Raw genomic sequence first — 12,084 nt, forward strand, 5'->3', positions numbered from 1 at the left:
CTGATCAGACACCATGACAAAAACAGATCACAACTGCAGAAAGTTTGAAAAGTTTTGCAGAAAAGCCTGTAGAATCCTAGGAGACAAGAGGGCTATCTTGTCTCAAACACCGATAGCCAGACAGCTGTGGAGCCAGCCATAGATTGTTGGTGATAACAGCCAGGAATTGTTGGTAATAACACACTGAGAAAGCACAGGATGTGGCTGGAGAAGAGGCTGTAAGGCAGGACAGCACATTTCTGCGGCGGCGGCGGAAAGCCCGGAGCACCGCAACTTCTCCAGAAGCAGCCTTGAGAAAGGCTGGCCCGAAGCGCATGCGAGCAGCTTCGAGCAGTCGAGTGATTCCAGCTCAGCTCAGTAATAGTATAGTGATTTCAGCTCAGCTCAGCTCGGCAGCAGCGGCGGGCAGGCAACACGGGAAGCAGGGACGAGACAGCTGGTCCAGCGTTCCACCGAGGCACAAGCCTTTATTCAGGCAAAGCTTCGGCAAAGGGTGCCGGTAACAGCGAATCTCCCGAACAGAGGAAAACCCGGGATATTTATGGGGAAGGAGAGGGGCGGGGGGAAGCCCGAGATACCTGTATCGGGGTGGGACAGCAGGGGGGAACACCAATGAAACACAACAGTTTAACATAACTAACTCAAAGACCCCTGGGAGCAACATTGTGTCGCTCTTACAGAGAAGTATCTCCTCTCCAGGGGAGGGCCAGTATCTCGGGCCCAGCGGGCTCCTCTGTACCCACGTATTTCTGGGACAAATGTCCTTGTTCTGGCTCCTGGAGATGAGCACAACACAGCACAAGTGCAGGGATGAGGCTGAGAAGTGGGCATGGACTCTAAGAGGGGATCAAGACCATCAGAGATGCCCAAAGCCTTCCAACCCATTTCCAGAAAGGTCTAGAGGAATGGACTGCACAGGATTGCTAATCTGCATGGAAAGCGAGAAACTTATCTTCAGGATGGGTAGATTTATTTTATTTATTTATTTATTCCAAGCAAGCCCACATGTGTGGGCATTCCCAGGATACCCCTGCTGGATCAATGCTGGAGCTAGGACCGGTGATCTCTCTTTCCCTCTCTCCTTCTTTCTCTCTCCCCCTCTTTAATTTATTTCTGCCTTTCTCTCTCCCATTTCACCCTACCCCGCTGTTCAAAACCCATTGCCATGTCTTCACAGAGGAGATCAGGTCCTAACTTATACCAATTTCCATGCCAAGTATGCAATTTACTAATAGAACTTTGTGAGTTCTTGTGGACCCTCTGACTTTTGTCGTTTCTTTTGACCATGAGCACCTGCAAATCTTGTCTACTGCCTTCCCCTCAAGGATGGGATGCCACAACTTTAATGCATGGAAGTGGAAAAGGGAAAATAAAACAATATTGCATCTAGATATACAATAAAATAAAATAATCAAAGAGAATCTCTTTAACAGCAATTTATTATCATTAAAAGTAACAACAAGTAGTTTTAAATTTTTTTGTCTTAAAAATCTAGTGTAACATACTGCTACAGTTCTATGAAACTTACGGCAAAATTGTATCCCCAAACCACACATTGTGCCTGATTGTCACAGACATCAATGGTGTGGCAGACAAACAGCACAGAAATGGATCGCTCTATACAGCGATGATCATTAGGCCTCAAGATGCTACAAGTTATTTTTTAAGAGCTATTAAATATAATTTTTGTTTTCCTCTTTTTTTATATTGCTAGAACAATCAAATAATTCACATAGTTTTTGGTGCCCATGTGATCTTTCAAGAACTGTGTTTTAGCTCCCTACATCTTCCTGCCATAGTTTTCCTTTTTAAAATTTTCCCCCCTTAGTGACACACCCACCCCACCTCAGGAGACAAAACCACAGCCATGTTTGCAGTCACTCTGCACACAGCATCACATATTTCCTTTACATCCTAAAGCCACTGTTCAGCCCTAACCCTTACCTTTCACACTGCTGCCAGAACAACTTGACAGCACAAAGTTCAGGAATACTACATGCTCATATTTTAATCTCCAGCTTCTTGGGAGCTCTAGAGCTTAGGTTAAACTCAAGCTAAGTACCCAAGATAGCTAATTCATAGCTATTTCAGATTTGTGGAAAGGAGCAGCAGCCAGACACTGCAGGACAGAGGCAGCTTCACATTACACAAAAAGACCTGAACAAGTCATAATACTGTTTATCATTGGTTTGCAGGACCAAAAAAGAATATCCACAAGCAAACACGCATATCGCTGAAAAGAACAGTCCTTATTCTGTCAAGCATTTAATGTGCTGAATTTAAGATTACAATGCTATTCAATATTCAAAAGTAAGCAAAAGCCTCTGAGTGAAACCCTTCTGGCCATCAGATATGTACTGAAGAAAAAGAGCATGGGGAAACTTCATATAGTCTTTCAGATGTGGTTTGTGTATGATTTCAGACACACAGGATCCCCTTGGATGGGATAGGGAATTTCCACATGAACTTCACAGTAGCATGCGGAATTGAGAAATTCAAAGAAAACCAATCAGTAAGCAGCTTCATGTGCATTTATATCCATTCTGGATTTAGAGAGTCATGGGAAAATCATAATCATAGCATAAAAGTATGGATGAGGTACTAGATCAACAAATTCCATGAAAAAACTCTGATTACACTGTTCCCTAAGCAGACCTACAATTTAAACTCCAGGAGAAAAGAGGGTGTTAAATTTACTCAATGGAAAAAGAATTTTTTGGGTTTGTTTTCAGCCAGATTTGTTGGGAAAGAAAATCCCCAAACTGAAAACAATACTTAGAGCAAAACTGTGAAATCCTGTCTTACATAACATCTTAAACTACTGCCTTGCTTTGTAAATGCACCTAACAGCTTATGAATATCTCATTCTTACTGAATAATACATTAAAGAGTTTTGACTGAGGTAGCCACTAAAACATCACCATACGTAAGCAATGCCAACACAAAGGGAAAAGCTCAACCAAGATGCTTAAGAAAGTTAGTTAGCATGTGCTTCCAAAAATGTAATTTTCTCTCTAGTGCTCTTCCTCCAAACCTTGCTTCACTTCCCTTTTATTTTCTTTTCTTGCCTATCTCTAATAGACAGCAACAAAGAAAAGTTTAGCTTTCCAGTTAATTTGTAAAATGTCCTTGGATTTCCAAAACTTAATTTTCAAATGAAGAATCAGTGAATTTAGTTTTAAACCAATGCCATTTAGAGCACTGACACTGAAGGAAAATCTGCACCCTCAATAACTGACCCCTGAGGTTTCAGCTCTATCATCTTCCTGCACGTGCCTAAGTGCTAGAAGCTGTGGAAAGACACCTGCAAGGGGAAAATACAAAAGCAGTGAAAAGGTCCCTTTCATTGTAAGTCTCATCTATATATGTAAACACACAAAGAATCACCTGTTAATTCACTGTCTTTCAAGTACTCAGGATGTTAAATTGCAATTATCATTCCTCCAGCTGAAAAGTACAATGATCTGTCATATCCTGGACCTTTATAGTGGCAATCATTGCTCAAAATGAAAGCATTTTCAATTTACTTGTATAGTTATGATAGCCTATGCTCAGATTCAAAATGAAAAAGAAATCAGCTTTAAGGATAATTAATACCTAGGTATTTTTGAAAACACTTTCAAGATTTTTTTGTGGTCCCTTATCACAGACTATTTTTCAAAGTAATTCAGAACCCCTTCTATCAACATCCAAATCAAACAACCAATCAAACAAGAAAACTCCAACAGAAAATCACCTCAATATCTATGTTGTTTAGTACACATATATTGCAGAATGTACATTTGGCTAAACATCTACACTGTACACATACATGTGCATGTAGTGTAAACATACAGTTCTGACTTCTTTTTTTCAACCGCTATTTGGAATTTGAGTGTCCTCTCCAATTGGTCAAATATTTTAATGCATACACAGAAATGCAAAGCTGCATTTCAGAGACATTTTGCACTGACCCCAAGCAGCACAAAACCTCTGCTTCTAAGATACATACTTACCAAATAAAAAAGTCTGAAGAAAAAAACCATGCTCTCACTTAAGAAAATAGAGCACTAACAAGTGTGACGTGCATAATACTGGTTTCTCAATGTAGAGCAGACACTGTGTGTATATTCCCAAATATAAAAAGAAAATTATACAAATTGCATGCAACTGTACATAGTGCAGTTCGAACAATACCAAGGTCTTATCCTTATTTTTCTGAAGCATGTGGACAACAGCAAACTGCAGGGTGATAATTCTAACATGGTCCTTGGGTTTCTTCTTCCACAGAGACAAACAAAGCTACTTTTATTTCAAAAAACTCTAGCCCACAACAGGAAGATATCAAACAATTTAGCCATGATAACTGTACTGTGAAGAATTTCTGAATTTTCTTACACATCTAGATCACACAACCAGGCTTATTGTTTGAAGCACTTTGCTGGAACTCCTTTTTCACAAACCACAACAAACCAAATAAAATCTTTCCTGCTTTGATTACACACAGTTGTTCATCAGGTGGAAGTAGATGAAGGTGGTTTATTACAACATTATGAAACTATCCTCATCCTTATGAAGCATATGTAATGCACAAATTAAAGATTCCAGTTAAGCATCACCATATACTAACCCTTTATGTTTGTATAACATAACCAGCTACGAAATTGTTACTACTGAAATCATACACAGGCACCTTGCTATATCATACTTATGTTATAGTTTTCTTTTTAAAACATTCCACAACTGACTCTGCTTTTGAGTCACTTTTGTCCATTTCATCTATTTAGACGCTGTGTTACCACTTCTCTGTACATGATAGAGATATATATCAACAGAAGAAAAATGACAAAGAAATCATCCAAGAACCCCAGAATTCCAAACAGAGCTTCAGGAAGAAAATCCAGAGGTGAAGCCAGGTACAGCAAGGCTCCAATCAAGCAGAGGAATATTCTGATGCGAAACATCCAGAAGAGGCCCCCTACAGAAAACATCTCCCTGAAAGCATGTCGCAATAAAGTGGGGAGATCCATAATTCTTTCCATAATCTATAAAGAAAGAACCCAAAAGTTACTATTTTGCTTTAGCAACTCATCCATGCTAAACTGAAGTTTCTACTACTACATCACATCTTAGAATCTGTTAATTTATAGGAATTAGAACAAAATCTGGGAAGAGTTAATGAGTTCAGTTTTACTGGGTAGAATATCAGATTTAGAATACCTATGTTTTCAAGAAACAGTCAAACTGTGTTATTCTACAATGAAAACCACATTTAATATACATCACTAGAAAATACACTGGCATCTATTATGAAGGAAAAGCAATGAATACTAGAGGAAAACAAATGACTGGGAAAGTGAGAAACAGCAAACAGGTTAACTGGAGTGAAGTATTGATCAGAATGCAAGACAAACAAGGATTGCAAGAAAAACCCCAATAGATAAAGTAGAATAGGTCAGAGTTTTTCAGGAACACAATAGCCCCTCTCCTGGTGTACAACCAGTGACTCACACAAGTTTCCAAAGGATGGATGATGCTTCAAAGTAAATTAAAGAACTTTTAAATTAATCTATTCCTGGCTCCTTTCCATTTTGCTACTATGATTCTGCCAGTTTAGCAAGAGACTACTCAATAGAAAATATTCAGGTTTTGCTGTGACGAGTAGGGAGGGGTGAACTTTAAAACTTATTTTATATTGGTTCCCTTTTATGCTACACAGTTCTACATAGAGCCATTAAACTCCATTAAAATGAGTTATTGCCATGGCTGAAAAAGTTTTTGAGAAAGACATTTTGTATGTGGTAACACTGTATAAATCAAAGACAATTTATCTAGTCTAATTAGGGTTTTAATGCAGATTTCTGGCATGACCTCAGACAGGTTACTGGGGACTAGACACAGCTCGCAGAGAGGTCTAATAGAGCTTGAAAAGTAGGTTCAATCTCTTCTGGATAAAACCCATACATTTTGTGGTTTAGAAAAATACCCTTCCCTCTTCTGTCTCTTTGTACTGTAGATTTTTCTTGCTAATGTCTTCTTGCTATATTCAAATCCCATTAAAAATGAAGAGAAGCAGGGAGGTTACTAGTATGCATGTGTGTGCACTTCACCTTGTGAAACAGGACATGCACAAAGGAGACAGGCACGCAAGGCTGACTTTCTAACGTTTTCAGAACTTTGACCACCCCTCTTATTTACAGAAAAAAAAAATTGTTTTTCTTTACTCATAGAGGAGAATAAAGACTGTAATATAATCTAGGGGAAACATGATAAAAATGCAGACAGCATATAGCTGTCTGAGGAGAAATGCACAGAGCAGAACTTCAGATTCTTCTAATCAGTGTAAAGAGATCAATGAAGCAAATATTCTTCCTTGCAGGTCATATATTTAATTAAGTATTTTTACTGACTAATTACTGATCCTTTCAAAATAATGACTCGTATCTAAAAACCAACTTAACACATGAACACTTGAGAAAACTCAAGACTTACTAGACTCTCACTCACAACAAAAAAAATCGAGTTTCTGTAAATTTTCATAAATGACAAATGAATAATTTTGAGGTCTTGGGTTTCTTGTGTCTAACCATTTCACCATAAATTTCCTAAAGGAAAGTTGTCTACGTCCTGTGTATCAGGAAGAGAAAATCCACGTTCCAGGGAAAGAAAAAAAGAAAGAAGGGGGAAAAAACAAAACCACAAAAAAATTGCTCTCAAACTCTCCTGACATCACTGACTTACACCCAAATTTACACAAAACTTACGGATCTGGGCTGTCCTGAGAATCTTCGATTGTAATCATTAACATCTTGAAACACTTGGGCTGCACCCTGCTGATCTTCACCAAAGAGTGGTAAGAACAGTGTTACCTAGGCACAGCAGGGAGATTATGTTAAGCATGCAACTGTGAAACAGTCATCTTCAGTTATCTACATAGAAAAAACTTTGGTTTAGTTGAACAGTTAATAGGAGAATAAACTGAAAATTACTAGCATGGATACTGCTATTAAATTTTAACTAATTAATTGCTTGCAGCTCCTTACAGAATAATAATTTCAAAAGAGATTGTTAAAAAAGTGAAAAATAACCTTCCTTTTAAGAGAGGCTTATGGTTTTTTCTAAACACCATAGTGCTTTATGTTTCATAAGTGGGACAGATGATTTGGAGAACTAAGTTAATTTACCAAATTAATCTAATTTTATTTCTTAAATTGAAAATCAAGTAAAGCAATCAATGAGGCCTTTCTTTTACTATATTTAGAACTGCATTTCATGACAACAAACATGCAGCAAAACTCAGTTTTGCATATGGCTCTTCATACCGAGATGAATTACCAGAAGAAGGTATTAACCTTCAGGTCTTTTATAAGGACAGATAATTTTGCTCTGTTCTTAGGTTAAGTTTCACACAAACATAGAGAAATAAGATAAATGTGAATATGACCTTATGTATGTTATCTTTCTGCATAGAAGTTGCTGAAAACTTGAGACTTCTTTTTGAAGCAATGCACAGGTATAAAATGCAGATTATCATAGGAAACAGGGAAGGCATAGTGCTTGAAATTACTACAGTCTTCAGAAGCTTCCTCTATACTTGGCAACTAAATATAAATCTGTGTGGCAGTCACATTTAGAAATGAGAGCATGAGCAGATCTTCATTCAACTTCTGGTCCTGCCACAAACCTCTTGTATGACTCATATTCATGTGTACATCTTTCCCTTCCCCATTTACAAACCAGGGTGAGAATGAATACATAACCATGCAAACAGTGCCACCTAATACACCTGTTACTCAGAGGAAGGTAAATGAAAATATAAATAAGGAAAGCCAATTAAAAAATCACTTATTTTCCCCTTTTCCAACTTCCCCACCTTCACTATTTGTGTCTTTTTCCTCACTGGCTACACTCTAAACCTACTAATTCTTCCTCCAGTCATATCTATTTTTCTCTCCTTCAACTGTCTTCTTACAGTCATTTGTCCTGCTGATAAACACAATCAAAGCAGGATATAATGGAGGAGCAAGGGCATGAGTAACATAATTCATTAGAAGTTGCTAGATCTGTAGTTTGTGCACTGTTAAAATAAAGATGTGCTTTTTTTCAATCATATACTATCAGACTCACAGATCCTAAGCCTTAATGCGTTGCAGGAACATATTTCAAATTGACAGTGTAAGTTGCGTAGGTAGTAAGCTAATACTTGCTTTACAAAGACAAAATTAATAATACATACAAGTTAAAAATAGGCCCAAAATAAGAAACAGATAGGTCTTTTGGTAGGGACAGAGGGAAGAGAGATGGTATTTCTCAGGAATCAGTAGTGTGCTGCTACTGGCAGTCTATCACAACCAGGCCTTTCAGATGCAAGTTCTGGAAAAAGAAGTTAACATCCTGAACAGAAACCATGAAACAATCAAAGTTAAAATCTCACTATTTTCTGTTTTCATATGCTCTTTACAGAAAAATAGCTGAGTTATCAGTGCAGTTCACTTACATTAGAGTTGCAGAAACAATCTGCATCTTTTGAGTCATTTGTCAAAGCAAGAAGTTTGGAAAAACTGAATGTCCACCATTCCTGTCTCACACATACTTCTATATTCTTTCAGTTTCTCAGACTTCTTAATCTGTCCTATATATCCTTTCACCTTCTCAGACTTCTTTATCTGCCAGCCTCATTACTGCAGCTCACATCTAAGTGTCTTGTGGCAGGCAATTCTAGACAGTCAAACTGACAGGTCCATGATGACTTAAAGTATTACCGTCTGTCTGCAGATTGGGCAGCGGATGGCACCCAGCCATGAGCCATACCTCCAGTAGGCAATAATGCAGGAACCTGGTGAAGGTAAGGTATACACATTTAAACTCCTGAGATGAAAAACACATCACCTGAAATAATATGTTATACTGGATTTAATTTTGTAAACAGCATTCACTGAAGATACTAAGAACTAACATGTTCAAATTCAATGCTATTAATGAGAAAAATCCTGAATAGGTTCAACTGAATCAGTAATTTTAAGGCATTATTTCCTGAAAACAAAGATTTTTAATCATTATGTGAAGAAGAAAATAATTAAAATTTTTACCAGTTTAAAATTTAGAAGTGACAAAAATGTCAAGAAACGTAAAATTTATCCTAAAAACTTGGTTTTATCATCGTCAGTTTCAATAGATGAAGAAAACTATAAAAATGTGAGTATTTTATCTGTTTTTTCCAAACTTGCTTATTTTTTCATTTAAACAACTAGGCATGGTATAACTGTAACTATATACTTCACAGAACTAGATGAACGCAGTGAAATCCTACTAGGAACCTGAAGGAGAGGAAGCAAAATGCTACGTAGGGTGTCCATATATAAACATAGCCTCAAAAAAACACAAAACCAAACACTTTAATCAACTGTGCACTTACTCATAATTCTGCAGGACTTTCAAGATAAAAATGTTCTGTGAGATAAAGAATACTTTATTCTTTCTAAACCATCTTTTTTTAAATGGTACATTTCCAAGTATTCTTCAACCTCTTCAGGTTTTTACTAAACTAGAAACAAATTTACTCTTTGGCATTTTAAAATTAACCAGTTTAATTCCAGATAGCACAGAAAACAGTGAAGCACACTCTTAAAGTGACTGTTTATTCATAAATGTATTTTCTCGATTATTTCTAAAAAAAATATTTCTTTTGCAGACACAATGATAAATAGTTAAAGCTTGGAATTAGGATGCCCGAGCTAGTGCCAAAAGTTTGTATTTCTGTTCTAGTTTCATCTAGGATACTGGGAGGTTTTCTTGCTTACCACAGAAGAGATGTCCACAGTTTGTTTCTATAGGGAATGTAGCCTGTTGCAAACAGACAGGACACGACATATCTGTATAGAAGCGATGCCGGTCACCAGCAGAAGCATCCTGCTGGAACAGCAGGAAAATGCAGAGTGTTAGAGATACCATTTTATGTAAGTCTACTGAGTTATAAAAAATAATATTATATTGGTATGCATTCACTCTAAGTCAAACTGTCAAATGCAGAACTATGTGAAATGAGAAATATATTTAAATGTAAAAATCAAACATAAATTCATTGATTCAATAAGCAAGTTCTTGTGATAGGACCATTATTTTCCCTTCCTCTGTTAAATGTGTGCTTCAAATCAATTAAAGACCACAAAGAACCTCCTTGGTCCTTCACACTGAGTCAGGTTAGATACACTGGAGCATGAATAACAAACTCGGATCTATATTGTTACTTACTTATCCTGAGTTGTTCTGTCCAGAGCCAAGTAACTGAACTGTGTTGGTTACCAGCATTTAGAGTTTCCAAGCCCACACATAGATATTGTCTTGTGTATGTCAGTCATGAAACAGTTTTTTTCCCCATTTTGCCATATTTGTCTTCTACATAAATATGCACTGTTGTTATTTCAGGAAGTATTAGAACCCAAAATAAAAGCCTCTCTGAGCTCCTCAGAGAGAGAAAATAATTAAAATATGTTAAGATATAGAGTAAAAGGGTAAGTTTTAGTTTTAAACAAGTTTTAGTATAGCTTAAACACCTTAAGTGTCTGTGTTAGCTAGTGAAAAGCCTTATTACCCGGTTTAAAGTTTGGTGATAATACCCTTCACAAATTCAAATTCACAAATTCAAGTTAGCTCTAGACATAATGAAAATAATAATGAAAATACAGTTTGCATTCTTAGATAAGAACAGATAGAATTACTCACATAAATAGATAATACCTTGATAAAACAGATAAAATTTAGGTAAAGAGAACATTGCTTTCGCATGTTAGAATTAAATTCAAATTTGTGTAGAAAGTATTGTTTTAGAAGTGTGTTTTTAGCTGATTAGATGATTTATGAATTTAATCCTCTGTATTGGGGATCAGAGAAGAACGACCAACAGAAAAAAACGAACATCCGAAGAAGAACAGCAGCACCATCATCATCACCACCAGCTGTTTTTGCCCAAGACAACATAACTCCATGCTGAGAAGCTGCTACCCTGAACATTGGGACCTTATACCAGAGAGGTGCTGCTGCTCAGAACTCGGGACTTTATGCCAAAAACTTTTAGCAAATATTTTAATTTTCTAAACCTTTTGCTTTTGAGACTGATGCTTTTATACAATAAAAATCTTTCTAGCAAACATCAACTGCTCATGTCTCTTTGAAACCTAGAAATATTATCAAAATCCCTGTTGAAATTTGACAAAAAAGTATCACAATGAAAGACTGTTCTCAATATTCTCCAAAAGTATTGCTCAGATGCTACATGTCCAAACTGGATGCAGCCATAGAATCATTGAATTGTCTGAGCTGGAAGGGCCTTTAAAGATCACTAAGTTCCAACTGTCCTGTCATAGGTAGGGACACCTTCCACTAGACCAGGCTGCTCAGAGCCTCATCCAACCCTGCCTTGAACATTTCTAGGGATGGGGCATCCATAACTTCTCTGGGCAGCCTCTTCCGGTGCTTCGTCACCCTCACTGTAAAGGATTTCTTCCTTATGTCCCATCTCAACCTAGCTTCTTTAGGTTTAAAACCACTACTCTCTGTCCTGTGACTAAAGGCTTTGCTAAAAAGTTCCACTCTGTAGCCTGGCTCTTGTTGCTGTGCCATTGTTCTGCTACACATGGTTTATCAGTCTAAACATCTAACCCCTGTCCTGTCTCAGCAAACAGTACTCCAGATTTCCTTTCATTTACCCCTAAATTCCAAAGAACATTCCAGGAAGCACACAGCATAATCTAACATACTCCACCTTGTGGCAAAAACTTATTTGGAAAGTTGGAAAAGCCAGCCAAAATTTACTTTTAATTACTTAATGCATCCCTTAAAAAAAGCTACATTATCTCATTACTTGATGGGTTTCAAGGATGCCTCTGTACAGTAAGTAAACTCCTGCAACTTTCAAGATCATCTTCTTCCAGAACCTCAGAGAAGCCTTCAGTACCCCACATCAGACAGCTGAATGATGCCAACACTTAGTACAGTACCTGATCAGTTTGAAGCTGTTGACGAAGAGCTCGCACTAGCTCTTGATTTTCTGGATGTATGTTCTGATGTTCATTTCTGTGAAAGGAAATAAATACAAGTGACTTGTAA

At 37.3% G+C, this 12,084-nt stretch overlaps 1 protein-coding gene across 10 annotated transcripts in view; it reads right to left on the bottom strand.

Moving 5' to 3' along the window:
• Positions 1-1,421: 1,421 nt before the first annotated feature.
• The window catches only part of RNF170 (ring finger protein 170), a 40,298-nt gene continuing 29,635 nt past the window's right edge, over positions 1,422-12,084 (bottom strand). For 8 of the 10 annotated variants that reach the window (XM_058827032.1, XM_058827035.1, XM_058827027.1 and 5 more), the window contains 5 exons: positions 11,976-12,051; positions 9,780-9,891; positions 8,742-8,815; positions 6,744-6,848; positions 1,422-5,024 (listed from right to left, as the gene is read on the bottom strand). In XM_058827032.1, the coding sequence (XP_058683015.1) occupies positions 4,755-5,024; positions 6,744-6,848; positions 8,742-8,815; positions 9,780-9,891; positions 11,976-12,051 (637 nt within the window). In that variant the 3' untranslated portion in view covers positions 1,422-4,754. The remainder of the gene's footprint in view (positions 5,025-6,743; positions 6,849-8,741; positions 8,816-9,779; positions 9,892-11,975; positions 12,052-12,084) is intronic. The other 2 variants (XM_058827026.1, XM_058827033.1) reach the window with 1 other exon arrangement.

Source organism: Poecile atricapillus, chromosome Z (genome assembly GCF_030490865.1).
Source record: "Poecile atricapillus isolate bPoeAtr1 chromosome Z, bPoeAtr1.hap1, whole genome shotgun sequence".
Taxonomy (NCBI): domain Eukaryota; kingdom Metazoa; phylum Chordata; class Aves; order Passeriformes; family Paridae; genus Poecile; species Poecile atricapillus.